At 41.4% G+C, this 16868-nt stretch overlaps 1 protein-coding gene across 1 annotated transcript; it reads left to right on the top strand.

Annotated features, from left to right (window-relative positions):
- The first annotated feature begins 5303 nt into the window (after window positions 1-5303).
- Window positions 5304-15170, top strand: tmem38a (transmembrane protein 38A). Its single transcript, XM_061780384.1, has 6 exons — window positions 5304-5697; window positions 10059-10215; window positions 12201-12385; window positions 12524-12611; window positions 13907-14024; window positions 14513-15170. Exons 1-6 carry the CDS (start codon window positions 5574-5576, stop codon window positions 14714-14716), a joined length of 876 nt encoding a protein of 291 aa, XP_061636368.1. The 5' UTR covers window positions 5304-5573; the 3' UTR covers window positions 14717-15170.
- Window positions 15171-16868: the final 1698 nt, after the last annotated feature.

Raw genomic sequence — 16868 nt, 5'->3', positions numbered from 1 at the left:
GATGCAGTCCCACGTCCACCTTAAATTCTTCTGTCACACCGACAGCACACCTCACCGCTGTTCTGCTGCCCTCGTACATGTCCTGTATTATTCTAACATACTTCTCTGCCACTCCAGACTTCCGCATGCAGTACCACAGTTCCTCTCTGGGTACTCTGTCATAGGCTTTCTCTAGATCTACAAAGACACAATGTAGCTCCTTCTGACCTTCTCTGTACTTTTCCATCAACATCCTCAAGGCAAATAATGCATCTGTGGTACTCTTTCTAGGCATGAAACCATACTGTTGCTCGCAAATACTCACTTCTGTCCTGAGTCTAGCCTCCACTACTCTTTCCCATAACTTCATTGTGTGGCTCATCAACTTTATTCCTCTATAGTTGCCACAGCTCTGCACATCACCTTTGTTCTTAAAAATGGGCACCAGTACACTTTTCCTCCATTCCTCAGGCATCTTCTCACGCACTAGAATTCTATTGAACAAGCTGGTCAAAAACTCCACAGCCACCTCTCCTAGATGCTTCCATACCTCCACAGGAATGTCATCAGGACCAACTGCCTTTCCATTTTTCATTCTCTTTAATGCCTTTCTAACTTCCCCCTTACTAATCATTGCCACTTCCTGGTCCACCACACTTGCCTCTTTTACTCTCCCTTCTCTATCATTTTCCTCATTCATCAACTCCTCGAAGTATTCTTTCCATCTACCTAGCACACTGCTGGCACCAGTCAACATATTTCCATCTCTATCCTTAATCACCCTAACCTGCTGCACATCCTTCCCATCTCTATCCCTCTGTCTAGCCAGCCTGTATAGATCCTTTTCTCCTTCTTTAGTGTCCAACCTGCCATACATGTCATCATATGCCTCTTGTTTTGGCTTTGCCACCTCTACCTTTGCCCTGTGTCGCATCTCAATGTATTCCTTTCGCCTCTCCTCGGTCCTCTCAGTGTCCCACTTCTTCTTAGCTAACCGTTTTCCTTGTATGATTTCCTGTACTGTGAGGTTCCACCACCAAGTCTCCTTCTCTCCTTTCCTGCCAGAAGATACACCAAGTACTCTCCTGCCTGCTTCTCTGATCACCTTGGCTGCAGTGGTCCAGTCTTCTGGAAGCTCTTCCCGTCCACCGAGAGCCTGTATCACCTCTTCCCGAAAAGCTGCACAACACTCGTCCTGTCTCAGCTTCCACCACATGGTTCTCTTCTCTGCCTTTGTCTTCCTAATTTTCCTCCCCACCACCAGAGTCATCTTACACACCACCATCCTATGCTGTCTAGCCACACTCTCCCCTACCACTACCTTACAGTTGGTAACCTCCTTCAGATTACATCGTCTGCACAAGATGTAATCCACCTGTGTGCTTCTACCTCCGCTCTTGTAGGTCACCCTATGTTCGTGCCTCTTCTGGAAAAAAGTGTTCACTACAGCCATTTGCATCCTTGTTGCAAAGTCTACCACCATCTGTCCCTCCAAGTTCCTTTCCTGGATGCCGTACTTACCCATCACTTCTTCATCACCCCTATTACCTTCACCAACATGTTCATTACAATCTGCACCAATTACGACTCTCTCTCTGTCTGGGATGCTCAGAACTACATCATCTAGCTCCTTCCAGAATTTCTCTTTCACCTCTAGGTCACATCCTACCTGTGGGGCATAGCCACTAATCACATTACACATAACACCCTCAATTTCAAATTTCAGCCTCATCACTCGATCTGATACTCTTTTCACCTCCAAGACATTCTTAGCCAACTCTTCTTTTAAAATAACCCCGACTCCATTTCTCTTCCCATCTACACCATGGTAAAATAATTTAAACCCTGCCCCTAAACTTCTAGCCTTACTGCCTTTCCACCTGGTCTCCTGGACACACAATATATCAACCTTTCTCCTAATCATCATGTCAACCAACTCCCGAGATTTTCCTGTCATAGTCCCAACATTCAAAGTCCCCACATTCAGTTCTAGGCTCTGTGTTTTCCTCTTCTCTTTCTGCCGAAGAACCCGCTTTCCACCTCTTCTTCTTCTTCTTTGACTTCGACCCACAGTAGCTGAATTTCCAACAGCGCCCTGCAGGTTGACGGCGCCGGTGGCGGACGTTGTTAACCCGGGCCACGACCGATCCGGTATGGAATTCTTTGGATGAACGCTCATATTTGTTTGGCAAGGTTTTAAGCCGGATGCCCTTCCTGACGCAACCCTCTGCATTTATCCGGGCTTGGGACCGGCCTACAGTTTGCACTGACTTGTGCCCCCCATAGGGCTGCATTACCTATAAATGCCTGCAGAAATAAATGGTTAAAATCCCATGGAGATAAATGAATGAAAAGACACTGAAAACCACAACAACAATAATAAATCTGTTCTTATTTATTTATTTATTTATTGACAATGTCAATTACATATTTTTTGCGGGGGCGGGGGTGATACGGCTCTTGTATTGGATCTTAAAGTTAAAGGGGGTCCTGTTTCCCGATATATACAGTACATTTCGAAGCCCATTGGACTACTTTGCGCAGCGGCAAAAGTGTATGTCGTCAAGCAGCACAAGAAGAAACACTCAATTACTACCGTATTTATTTTTTAGATTTGATTGTTTTATATCAGCGTGTTCAAAGTCTGGCTTGTGGGCCATTTGCGGCCTACTCTCCATTTTTAGTGGCCTGTGTCATATACTAAAAATAACATTTGACACCGCCCACAACACTATTTAATATGAAAATTGTTGCAACACCCACATCTCCCACAGGTGCAATCCCCCAGAGAACTATTACTGCTACAAATAATATTAAATAGTTTTCATATAAAGTTTTTTTTTCTAGATTTACAAAGATGCAAAGAAACTGTTTACAACAAAAGTAGTAACAACATTTCACATCATATCGGCCTGGTGAATAAAGTAATTCTGTTTTAGAAGCAAAAATGGTTTGCTCCACAAGTCAATGTCCAATTTATGAACATATCACATTAATACTGAAATAAACATTGTCAGCTTACTACAGATGTCTCTTGTTTTGGTTGATGGATTGGCTTTAGCATCCACCCATCCATCCATCTTCCATACCGCTCATCCTCACTACGGTTGCGGGCGAGCTGGAACCTATCCCAGCTGACTCTGGGCAAGAGGCGGGGTACACCCTGAACTGGTCGCCAGCCAATCACAGGACACATATAAACAAACAACCATTCACACTAACATTCACACAATTTAGACTTGAACTCGGGTCCTCAGAACTGTGAGGCAGATGGGCTAACTAGTCGTCCACCGTGCCACCGGCTTTAGCATGTTTGATAAATTAAAGTTGAAAAGTCAAAGTGTTTTTTGCAACCTTCCATACTGCATGCGGCCCTCAGGGGAAAGAGTTTAGTCCTGTAGTTGTATAACGTGACCTAGAAGTCTTAAGTATTTGCTGTAACTGGGACTTTAATTGTGTTAGTGATAGACTACAGCACTCCAATTTATGTACGTTTGTGTTTCTGTACATTGCCGCCACAGGAATGGAATTTTGTCGAAAACCAAGCACCTGTATGTACTGTATTGTTTTGTTTGTCAGTTCCAGCAGAAATGCCCTTCTGGTTTGTCATTTGGTGTTGTAGTGCATTTGCGGTGGGTAGTTAGGAAGTACAAAATACTTTGTTACGCTACTTCTACTAAGTAGATTTTTGATGTGTATTTGTTTTTCAGTTTTTACATTTACTCCCTCCAGGTGAACACAGATATATGTACTTTCTAGTTTCTACTACTTACTTTGTTAATAGGTTTGTTACTTTTTTCAACCTCCACAGATGACAAAACAACATAAAATAGACAAATAGAGAGAGGTAAAGCCAACTGCATTTAAAAGTCTTGATTGATTAATTAAGAAGGAATAAGGCAGAAAAAAACAGGAACAGCAGCAACATGGAAGAACCTGAACTAGGCACCATTAACAATGGCAGCAACAAATTAGGAGAAGAAAGATATTCCTCATCCATGGTGTTATTTAAGAAAATAGTTTGATATTGTCAGCTTCAATAATTATATGTGGCGAATGTTTTGTCTTGTGCAAAAACCACCATAAAAAATTATCCATCAAATCTTTAAAAAAAAGAAAAAGAAATAAGAAAAACATACAATTATTTTTTTTGTTATCTTAGCTCATTTTGTATTTTTGGCAACTCAGTTCACATTAACAAAGCTATGGGAACAGCTTTTTTTATATATACAAGCTACATGTAGTAGGCTAGAATGTGTTTGCAGTATACAAGCATTACAAGGTAATAAGGTACACTATTAACTCATTCACTGCCAGCCTTCCCAGTTAACATGGATATTTGACTTCTAAAGCCGTCAATGGCAGTGAATGTGTTGATAATAGTTTTTAGATAATAATGATGGCTCATTATCAAAATGGAAATTGCTTATAATTGACTGTAAAATTTCATTTTTACTTCTTACTTTTGAACTACATTTCTGTGTCTGTACTTTTATTTACACAGCAATTTTGAAAACACAAATTTAACACCCCCAGAGTTGACATCAACACTTACCCAGAGTTTATATGGCAAGTTGCAACCACTGGTTCGGAATTAAATCAATAATTTTGAAAGAGTAAACTTTATTAACACTGTGACAGTGTTAATAAATAACTTCATATTGGACTAATTACCATTATTAACAGTATGAATGTGTTATTTAACAACTCAGAGAGTGTAAAATATTTGTATACGTACAGTATATAGTAACTGATAGTGTAGTTAAAATTACACTTTGGGAGTTAAAATCACCTCTCAAAAATGTAACCCTAAAATTTGAATACTCCAGGTTTTACTGTTTTAAGTAAGGAGTCGAATCCATTTTTTTTTTTTTACACAACTATCAGTACTTCGAAGTAGGCTGCATACACTTGTGCCCCTCTGTTGGCCGAGAACTCTTTTTCATGCAAATATTGATTGAAAATGTGTCTTTAACTACTGCGTTAAGTCGTTCCGATGTACGTACGAACATGTATTACGTCGTCAGCGTAGGAGCGTACCTTCGTCGTAAACCGAGGACCGAGGAAACGCTTGCACTCGTTTGTCCATTTGGTGTTGTAGTGCCATCTAGAGTCAGCAAGTGGCCACTTTTGTTTTGTAAGCGGTTGCTTCCATTTACGAGAGGTTGGTAACATTTATCGTTCGTGTTTTATCACACGGGGGGCATAAGAACATCCGATGATATCAGTACACGTGCAGAGCCGTTTTGGATGGACAGTGTGTGTGCGTGTGTGTGTTTCTCCGGCAGACAGCCCCCTCCCCCTCCCCCTCCCAATAATGTGCTGAAGACGCCAGGAAGCGTTGTTGTGGCAGCTGCCTCGCAAACCTGTCGCCTAAAAAAAATCGAAGCAGCTGGCTCCGTGCACATGCCATGATGAGGATGAAGATGATGGTGGTGGTGATGATGATGATGATGATGCAGGGATGAGTGGTATTAATAGGAAGGCTTGAGCGTCTCAGCCTTTCAGTGTCGAGGCCAGGCGGGCCCCGTGGAGAGTCCGTGGACCGGGTTGCGGGGAGTGGGTCTTCCGATCCTGACAAGAGCGATAACAACATGGATGTGCTGGCTGCCCTCCATTTGGAAGATTTAGCACAAGCTTTCTCCAAAATGGGAATGTTTCCTGTCTTTGATTTGGCTTATTACATCGTGTCCATCCTCTACCTCAAGTATGAGCCAGGTGAGAGTCAGAACGAACACTTTTCTATACATGAAGGGCTTGCTTTATTCATTTTTCATGACAAACACATCATGTATGTGGGTTGTCTGTGATGTTTTCATCACAAAATAAATTTTGCTATCCTATCAGAAATGTCTGCATGTAAATGAGTGTTCCTTTTAATAGTTAATTTCACTGCATTTCTTGTGATAACCACACTCTGTTCTAATTTCCCTACAAGGACTTTCTGATGACTTTATAAGGCGATTGACCCTTTTCCATAAAGAGTTTGACCTGTTACATAAAGTGTGCAGCTGTAAAGGTTCTGCTTGCTTGAGTCTGAGCCCATTCACATACACACAGGGAATCACTGAAGTGAATTAAAGCACTTAGGCTACTGACATTGTCCAAGTTTTAAGTCCTTTGAGCGGCAGAGCCTGAGGTGAATGAAATGTGAGAGAAGGCCTACGCGTGCCAGAAACTTGGGCGAAAAATAGAAGAGCCTGAAATAGATGTCAGAGGGGCTTGCAAAGCCCCCCTCTGCTCTTGTAGGCTTCAGGACTAACTGTGTGCTATGTGAAGTGAATGTTAAACATGAAACAATTTACTACGCTTTGTACTGAAGGAAACAAATGTCTCTTGGTTTCTCATTGGTTGAATCCTCACTGAAGAGGGTGTAAGCACTGGATTCATTTTTTAAATTAAGTTAATGCTTTAGACTTTTTTTCTTTTTTTTTTTTAACACTTGTTGCATGTCCAAACAGTTGTCTGCATTTGATCTACCCAAAAATATATGCAATTTTGGAGCTGATTAAACACACTATTGAACTGTCATGATGGAAGTTGGCATATGCTGCAATCCGTCCATCCATGCATCCGTTTTCCTTTGTGTTTGTCCTCATTCGGGTCGCAGGTGAGCTGGAGCCTATCCCAACTGACTTTGGGTCAGCCAATCTCAGGGCATACAACAGACAAACAATCCTTTCACAGTCACGTTCACATCTATGGATAATTAGGGTCTTCATTTGACCTTTTTGGAATGCGGGCGCAAGATGGAGTACGGCTATAAAATCCAGCACAGGGAGAACATACAAACTCCGCAAAGGAAAGCCAGAGCCCAGATTCAAACTCTTAATTTCAGAACCAGTAAACCACATGTTGTCCCACGTAAGCCAGAACATTTTAATGTAATTTAAAATGAATTGTAATGAAATTCAGTTTATGTTATACTGTATATTTTTTTTGTGTCGTATGCCACACAAAGAACCAGATCACAGACATGCAGGCATGCATGGAGAGATGTCAAGGATTAAGGGGCCCCCAAACGGTGCTGCGGTGATTAAAATGAGGGTGTCGGTGCCTTGCTTAAGGACACCTCGACAGTAGTTAGGAAACAGACTAGCATCCCCCTAACATCTAGTTGCCATTTGTTTACAGTTGAAGTCAGATTTTTGGCACCTTTGGATTGTAAATTGTCATTGAAAAGTCAATAATTCAGGTCCATGTCCTTAAAAGAAGAGAAGATTTGTGTTCTTAACAGAAGCTTGCAATGAGTATGACTGAGTATTAGTAGGAGTGAGTATGCATAGCTATGAAAGAAAGCGCCATTTTCTGATAGTGGTACTACAAATTTCATATTTATCCCTCTAAATAAGATGTTTTAGGTTGGGAAAATAATCGATCTGTGCGTATACTGGGCTTAAATGTGATTTCACGTTTTGTGAGACTGAGGCCATAAATTCATGTCATGTTTACTTGGAGAAATTTTGACAGTCAAATGACTCGTGCTGCGTTTATTTGAATGACTTTTTTTTGTTTTTTTGTTTTTACATGAGTGCAGCTTCTTTGCAGTGCACACTGTTAAGACCTCAAGGAGGTCAACATTGGTGTAGAACTAGGAGAGACAAGTGTTGGGGTCAAGGGTTTTAGACATGGCTGCCACATGCAAGGCGGGGGAGGAAGATGTGGAGCAGAATCTATTTTTAGGATGGCATCGGATTGCTTTCAAAGTGAGCACCACGACACCCTCGCACACCTGTTGTTAGACATTTGTGAGAAGCAGTTTGCTCACCGCTTAATGAACTCTGTGTGTGTGTATGTATGTGTTTGTAATGTAACGTAAGGTAGTTAACCACTTGCAAGTAATCTTTGCAACAATATGTTTTCTTAAATTATTCTGTTTTCCAAGAAACCCACTATAATACTGTGCAGTAAAAACAACCAACGATACGTTTCTGTCTATACTTCACCTGACTGTTAGTTCCTCATCAGCTGCTCAATACATAAATGAGCAATTCTTCTAACAATATTAGAAACAATTTATTCTCATTGTCTTTCTTTTTTTTTTTTTTTTACCCAATGTGCACTTTAAACATTTTTTTGCGCCAGATGAGTTGGTAAGCAGTCAACTAACAAATGCGTAAAGATAAAAGCGTCCTATCAGGGTGTACACTTGATGGTGGTCTGGGTGTGACCATAGATACAGCACATAGACACACACGGTTTATACCGATAACAGCTTGTGAAGGTCATTGCATGATGTGTAAGGTCACAAGAACTAAAAGAAGCACCAGGCACCCAAAAATGGCTAAGAAGATTGTATTACTTTTTGGTCATCTTATTGTTGTTGTTGTTATTGTCTTTTTGTTTTGTTTGTTTTTGCAGTCATTTAATTAAATTAAATATGTAAAGAAGATGTCCTCTAAGGCCCAATGAATCCCAAATCCAATCTTAGTATGTTTACATTAAAAGACAATCTCTCCATGGGAGTCTTTTGAATGGAAAAGGTCATTTTATTTTGAAGTGCCTGTAAACTAACTCCTGTGTTCTGTTTTTTTTTTTTTTTTTTTTGTAAATATGTTAAATATATTGTAAGATAATTATTGAAAACGTGCAAAGACTCAGAAAAATTTAGTACTGATATTGCTGAGATATAGAGTAAAACTCTTTTTCACCTTCTCAATCGTTCAGATTTTTTGGGTGGGGCTAAAACGTGGACACGCTGACCCAAGCAGGGAATAGCATGAGTGGGCCAACCCTCACTATATACCAAACGCTGTCTTTACAGGTTACTAATAATAATAATGCCTTGGCCCATTTCTGCCACAACTGTACATCGTGCAAATAGCCATCAACAACCCGAAAAATGTGTTATTTGGGGTATAGTACCTGTGGCCCACGCAGCGAGCCGACCGCGAGTTGGATGGCCCCACTACGAAATGGCTTGCTAAAAGCAGCTAGTAGCTATTAATCACTTGTGGGCTTGTGGACCGGCTGACCGTCGCTGGCTCCGTCCAATATTCCACAGCCTCGCTCCATGTGCCGCACGCAGATCCACACATCAGAGACTCTTAAGGGAACGTTAACAGTCTATTACGTTTGCTAGCCCACGAGCTAATGAGCTAGCGAGCTAAGGAGCTCGCATGACCGCGGTGAGCGTCAATACGTCAGCGGCTCTGTCTTGTTGTTGTGTGGGTCCCCTCCCCACATAAGAGACACAGGAAAGTTAACACAGCGGCCCTCGTTATTCAGCCAGTATTTGATTTACAGGGCTCGTCTCCATTGCCTTCAGCGGACTTGCCCACACAATCCTGCAGATCGAAGGAAAAGGCCGTATTTCTCATGATTTTAGAGCCTTATTTTACATACCGGGAGGAGACCCCGGGGACGGCCCAGGAGACGCTGGAAAGGCTACGTCCTTCGGCTGGCCTGGGAATGCCTCGGGATCCCCCCGGAAGAGCTGGATGAAGTGGCTGGGGAGAGGGAAGTCTGGGCGTCCCCGCTAAACCTGCCCCCGCGACCCGACCCGGATAAGCGGTAGAAAATGGATGAAATGGATGGATTTTACATACATGGCGATTTTTTGATTAATTCAAATTTGCCGGCCTTTTTATAAAGCATATTCTTTGTGCTTTCTCAAATATCCAAGACAGTTTTTTGGTCCTTTTTCAGGCATTTTATTAAACAACCCTTGTGTCAGCATTAACTTTAAAAAAAATATTATTAGTAATACCCCTGTGTCAGTGTCACTCAGAACTGAGCAAAATTATTATCTTGGTATAAGCAAGATTTTTCATACAGCTTTTCAATGGAAAAGACAGTCCCTCCATTGAAGTCTTTTTAGAGGAAATGGAGGGTGGCATTATACATGTTAGAAAAGTTGTAAACACGTCAATGGCACTCAGGGGTGGGTGGGTGGGTGTTAGTGGGGTTAGCGACTTTAGCAACTGAAGTTTATATTTGAGGCACCAGCTTCTGACAAGGATTATGAGTCCACAATTAAAAAAGTTTAGGAATCTTCTTTATTTCTCAAGCTCAAATGATCTGACTAGTACTTCTAATTCTGATTACAGCTTCTATTCATCTGTCTCTGTGTTGTGCAGGCTCAGTGGAGGTTTCTCGCAGGAGTCCCGTGGCCTCGTGGCTCTGTGCCATGCTCTACTGCTTTGGGAGCTACATTCTGGCCGACATCATGCTGGGAAGCAGCCCTGTTGACTATTTCCAACACAACAGCCACATCCTGCTGGCCTCTGGTGTCTGGTGAGAAAGGAATCACTTTTAATCCCTTAATAAATTCACTTTTTCAATACAAGTCACATCAGATTTCCATATGGGAACACTTCCACAGTTGTTCACCAGGCTTTCTATTAAAAAATCATCCATCCAGCCATCCATTTTCGATACTATAAACTGTATCGATTATCTTGTTCAAGGTTGCGGGAAGCTGGAGCCTATCCCCCGCCACAGACAACCTTTCACACTCACATTCACACCATCGCTGAGTGGGAACTGAACTCACACTACCACTACAAACACTATAGTTAGGCCAGTGAACCACTACACCGTCAATGACTTGTTTGGCAAAAGGTTTTAAAAACAATATTCAAGCTTGGCAAAATTTCCAGAACGGACAATACTGTGCAAGAGCATTTCGCCCTCACTAGTTTTGTTGTTTAAATAAATGATTATCAACTGATGGGTTGGGACCCAAAAGTGGGTCGCGTAGCCATTTTGGGTGGGTCTTGGACAGCTAGTCAAAAATTACTGGGGGGTTTCGGTTTACAACTGTACCGACATACAACAGTTTGAGGTTACAGCCGGCGTAAGAATACAAGAAGGCACATCAGTTAGCGTAGTAGTGATTTTCAATCAAATATTTATTATAATTATGGCTTTAGTACTACGTAATTGTTGGTAAATGATAGACTATGGCGCATTGTGACAAGTTCGGGTTACGTCGCCGCCAGCAGTGAAATATTAAACGTGTATCCCAGGTCAGTCTTGCGTTTTATTTGGAAAATAACATTAATTTAACAGACGTGTCAGAAATGTAATTGCATTGGGCATTTAAACATAATTCAGTTTGGTCTGCATCCTTCATTTTCTAAAGAAGAGATTAATGCCAAGGTATTCATACTGTATTTGTACATGGTTGTCATGTTGACCCTAACTTTCTAATAAGGTGCTTTGAAAGGCACTTTGAACGTAAGCATGTGTAGCTATTATTGAAAATATGATGTTTTCGAAGGCTGTTTTTGAACAGTACTGCTTTTTATTGTTTTTAACTTGTGTAAAAGTGGATTGCAACTTAGCAACAGTAGGAAACTGCGGGTCCCAGGGTGACAGCGGTTGAGAAGCACAAGTTTAAAGAACCTTTTTGACAGCAATATTTGTTCTGATGCATGAACCACTGCACCATCTGTGACTGATAGTATTATTATGAACATTGTGCATCAAGGACAAACATTAAAATGTTGTATTTTTTAAGGGGTCTAAAACTACACTGCGTTATCATGAGATGTATATCTAATATTTTGGTTAATTAACTTAACGGACAAAATACCGAAAACTTCTATTAACCTATTGTTGTATTGTTATTGTGACAGGGAACTGACCAATATTCTCTTTGTAAAGGTAGAATTAGCCCTCGTATCGGATCTCACGAGTGAAGGACTTCAGCACTACAGTGATGTTAAATTGTCCTTTTAAGAGTTGACATAATGGTGTCAGAAAAGTTCAAGCGTCACAAAAGATATATTTCAAATTCAAGTTTTTCCTTTCAAAGTAATGCCCTGGAGTCTAATGCACTTTCCCAGCCTTCTCCGCCACTCCTATTAGGATTTTTCCGGGTCACGTTTATGACGCCCATGAGCTTGGCAAAGAGGAAAAAATTCACACAGAGCCAGGTCGGGTGAGTTGGGAGGTTGCTGCAGAGCGGCCATGTTCTTCCCAGCCAGGAAATGTCAAGATGCTCAGGACATTGTGAGCAGGTGCGTTGTCATGTTGAGTTGTCCTGCCGCAACTCTCCTCATCTCACGCACCTAACAAAGCAAACGCCGCGGGATCTCATTGTAGACGTGCTGGTTGATCGTCTGGCTCACACAGAGGTTGAAAACTCGCCGTTTGGGTTTGAAATGAATCTTTGTGACACAGTTCTTGCAACTTTTCTAAACACCATGTATAGCGGTGCAAAGCAGTCTCCTTTAATCCTTTTTTTAAAATGTCTGTGCCCTATACAAACTTAGGTACCTCATCTTCTACTGCCCACTGAACCTCTTCTACAAATGTGTGGCTTTCCTGCCGGTCAAGTTGGTGTTGGTCGCTCTGAAGGAAGTCGTCCGCACGCGCAAGATTGCTGCTGGCGTACACCATGCCCACCACGCCTACCACCATGGCTTCTTCATCATGGTCATTGTTGGTTACGTCAAAGGTAACTTATAATGGCAGAACAAGCTATCACACCGATCAAGATCAGCATTGATTCAGTCGTAATACAATGTCAAATGTGAAATAAATGGGACAATATCAGATGTCCTTCCTTCATTTTATCGACTGTTCATTCTCACAGGGTCTGGAGTGGCTCTCATTTCCAACTTTGAGCAGCTGCTGCGTGGCGTGTGGAGGCCTGACACCAATGAGATCCTCAACATGTCATTGTAAGTTTCTTCTTTCATGACTGCTCGTGTGCTGATACACAAACCTGCCTCCCATTGGTAGATCCTTTTGGACTAGAAATACATCACTATTTGCTATATTTAGAGCTGTCACTGACTGTGGGCTTTTTAGAATCTTACCAACCGATCATTCATGTACTGTAAGTTCAGTCAAGAAACTGTTTTATTGTTGTTCGAAATCATTTTAAAACAACAACATAACTTGACATTGAATAATGCATTGATGGCAGAACTGATGCTTAAAAATGCACCAAAGAGGCCTAAAAAATGTCTTGCAACTTGGACACACCGCAGAGAATATGTTTTTAAAAAGCCTGTCAAATTTGAATGAATTAAAAAAAAAAACATCCCAATGTATGAATAACGTGTGCCGCTATAGTTATGGTTAATAATCAGTTAACTTTCCCTTGTCCCATTTATGCGGGGACACCCATACACAATAACCCCGAGATTGGCGCTGACATATTTCACACCCGTTGCAGTGGAGCTAGCTCTTATCTATCTATCTATCTATCTATCTATCTATCTATCTATCTATCTATCTATCTATCTATCTATCTATCTATCTATCTATCTATCTATCTATCTATCTATCTATCTATCTATCTATCTATCTATCTATCTATCTATCTATCTATCTATCTATCTATCTATCTATCTATCTATATTTACATATTTACATATTTATATATATATATTCAAACCACATTCTGCAGTCGGTCACTAGTAACCTTGATGGATTAACATAATTTGAGTAATGATTAAAAAAAAAAAGAACAAAAAGAAAAAATGTAATCACCAGATAATGTGCCCTCTGGTGGTTGTGAGGGGTAAAACGTCATTGGATGCTTAGTACAGTTATGTGCAGTAAAAAGAATCAATGTTCATTGTAATTCTGGGACAAAGGCACTTTAAATGATGAATTTTTAAGGATCGCAAAACGATATCATGGACACATTATTGCTTCTGTGTCTGTGATGTCATCGTGTTACATCTGTTTATTCTGTAATTACAACTGTTTTAGCAATTTGTTACCATACTGTAATGTATCTTACAAGCTAAAGCATAAGAAATTGTTGAGTGCATGTGTTAGAGGATATACAATAAGATAGTAATGTGTAAAATGCGTTGTTGTGTATCTAGTGAGTTTCACAGCTGGTCAAAATACATGATTTGACCTCAAAGTTGAAAATTCAAAAGTGAGCATCCGGTGAAATGCAAAGTATGGTACATATGTGGTCATACTCTTTTCCCTCACCTTTTTTTTGTCCCTGCAGCCCTACCAAAGCCAGCCTGTATGGAGCCATCCTCTTCACCATGCAGGAGGCTCACTGGCTGCCAGTGTCCAAGAGCATGCTCATCATCGGCTTCACCCTCTTCATGGCCACAAGCAAGGTCTGGACTGTGCTGCATGGAAACGTGACACATCAAAATTCATTATTCAGATTATTTTATTGTACAATTGACAACAGTACAGATTGACACAACATGTGATCTTTGATCAATTAGTCCCTAAAATGAGAGCGTACTGATTTCAAATTAGCAGAAATAAAATCAATCATGCTCAGAAAAACGACCACTGTGTACGGAATGTCACAGTACTCCTCACTAATTCCTTTTATCTTCAAGTTTAATTCAATTGCAGTATATATAGAAATAACACACACCTGTAAAATTGTTTAATGTTTGAATTTAGCACGTTTAATACATTAAAGTTGAAGAATGTTAACGTGGCCATTGCCATTGCATTATCCCATTTCTCTAAACGCGGCCCTCGGGAAAAAAAGTTTGGATACCCGTGCACTATGCCAATGACATTTTTGGACTGGGAAGACGTTACCTTAAATGTGAGCAAGTCGCGATCTTTCCTTCCTCTCCTCCAGGTGTGGATGACTGCCCGCCACTCTCACGGCTCCCCCTTCGCCCTCATCGAGTCTTGGATTTGCCACCTGCTCTTCCGCTCCCCCCTGGGCGGCTCTGAGGAAGACCATCATCACCCTCCAGCCGCCGCAGCCCCTTCATCGCTCAAAAGCAAAGAGGAACTGAGCGAAGGCGCTCGAAAGAGGAAAGCCAAAAAGGCCGAATAGACTGTGAAACTGCGTCTGACCCGCCAACACAGCCTTCACTCCATAGCGCTCCTCCTCTCTCTCAAGAGGGAGAGAAGAAAAGGTGCTTTCACTATTGAGACACTTTCTGCTTGAGCCAAATTGTGCTCAGAGTTTTACGTTTTCATTTACATCTCATAAGGACGGTAAATACAATCATCCACTTCTCAACCTTCCCAGGCCATTTTAAAGCTATTTATAATGTTCCCATCCATGCTCGTCTGTGTGGTCGTCCACATTCAGGCTGCATATGTTCATTGTTGAAGTGTCAGTGGTTCGGCTTTCGTCCATTTCACTTGTTTCAGAACAGAAAGTGAAGTACATTTCAATCAGAAAAATGTGAAGAAAGCATAATGTGAAAAGAAAGAACTTTTTACCTTGACGCTTATGACTAAGTGAAGAATTTGAATAAAATGTTGGTCTTGGTTTTCTTTTACCCATCTTTTCTTCATGCAGTGGCTGACATTGAGAGGTTTCTAAGCAATATAAAAACTAGTGTTGATGTAATAACATTCAAGAGTTTGCTTTTTATTGTACAGTATTTGGCCAATGACAGAAACTATGATTTGCCAGATCACCACCACAATGGATTTGAAATAAAACCATCAATGTGATTGAAGTAAAGTGACATTTAATTTAAGAGGATGGTTTCACCAAAATATAAACCCCAATTCCCATGACATTGGGATGCAGTGTAAAATGTAAATGAAAACAGATTACAATGATTTGCAAATCGTTTTCAACCTATATTCAATTGCATGCACTACAAAGGCATTTAATGATCAAACTGATGAACGTTATTGTTTTTTTGCAAACGTTCTCTCATTTTGAATTTGAGGCCTGCAACATGTTGCAAAAAAGCTGGGACAGGGGCAAGAAAAGACTGGGAAAGTTGAGGAATGCTAAAAAAAAAAAAACCCACGGAGCAACATATGCTGCCATCCAAGCATTGTCTATTTCAGGGACGCCTCTGCTTACTTCAGCAAGACAATGCCAATGCCCATGGGGCATTGGCAATGCCGGGCACAGTCCAAAACGGTAACGTGGGTCCCCCTTCCCATGGGCTCACCACCTGTGGGAGGGGGCCATAGGGGTCGGTGCAGTGCGAGCTGGGCGGTGTCCGAAGGCAGGGACCTTGGCAATCCGATCCCTGGCTACAGAAGCTGGTTCTAGGGACAGTGGAAGGTCACCTCTCTGGCAGGGAAGGAGCCCAAGCTGGTGCGTTAGGTCGAGAAGTTTCGGCTTTCTTTCGGCTGGCCTGGGAACGCCTCGCAATCCCCCTGGAAGAGTTGGATGAAGTGGCTGGGGAGAGAGAAGGAGTAGAAAATGGATAGATGGATGGATGGATATGGACAAACAACTGTCACCGTCACATTCGCATCTACGGACAATTTAGAGTCTTAAATTAAACTGAGGGGCGGGTTTTTGGAATAAGGGAGGAAGCCAGAGTACCCAGAAAAAAAAAACGCACAAGCGAGGGGAGAAAAAGCAAACTGGACATTTGAGGGCCTGCACTGATATTCAAAATCAGAACCGATACAACACACAATTGTGTACACAACAAACATACACTTGAAAGCATCATTATACATCACAGCGGATGAATGCACTGGAAATCAGTAGCATATTTGACAAACATAGGTGTGTGTAGGGGTGGGGGTGTTTGTGATGGCAAAGCTCCTGGGATATGACAGCAAATGTCCAAGGTGAACCCAAGGTCACGCACTGAGAAAGTCATAAGCCTCCCGCTGACAAACTCTTGCAGCTCAAGCAATAAAGCATCACTGATGAACTTCGCAGGAGTTTCCACTTTTCACCTTCACATTCCATCCAGTAATATTTACACTAAAGGCATTCACCGATGATTTCCATATTTTGACAGAAGCGATAAGCAGCATCGCTTTATGTTTTTCCTCAAACACGCACAGTGACGCTGACAGATCATCAAGGCGTTTAAGAGCAAAGGAATGTTTGCGCCATCTGCTCAGCCCATTAGACAAAAACAAACAAGAACACACACACACACACACACACTGGAGTAGACAAAAATGTAACTACAATTGAACAAAATTAATGTTAAAAAAATAACAATTTATCAAAATTACGACAACATACTCAAACGGATATAGGTTTT

This window comes from Phyllopteryx taeniolatus, chromosome 7 (assembly GCF_024500385.1).
Source record: "Phyllopteryx taeniolatus isolate TA_2022b chromosome 7, UOR_Ptae_1.2, whole genome shotgun sequence".
Lineage (NCBI taxonomy): Eukaryota > Metazoa > Chordata > Actinopteri > Syngnathiformes > Syngnathidae > Phyllopteryx > Phyllopteryx taeniolatus.
Note: the sequence above shows the minus strand (reverse complement) of the source record. Positions and strands in the feature narration are given on the sequence as shown.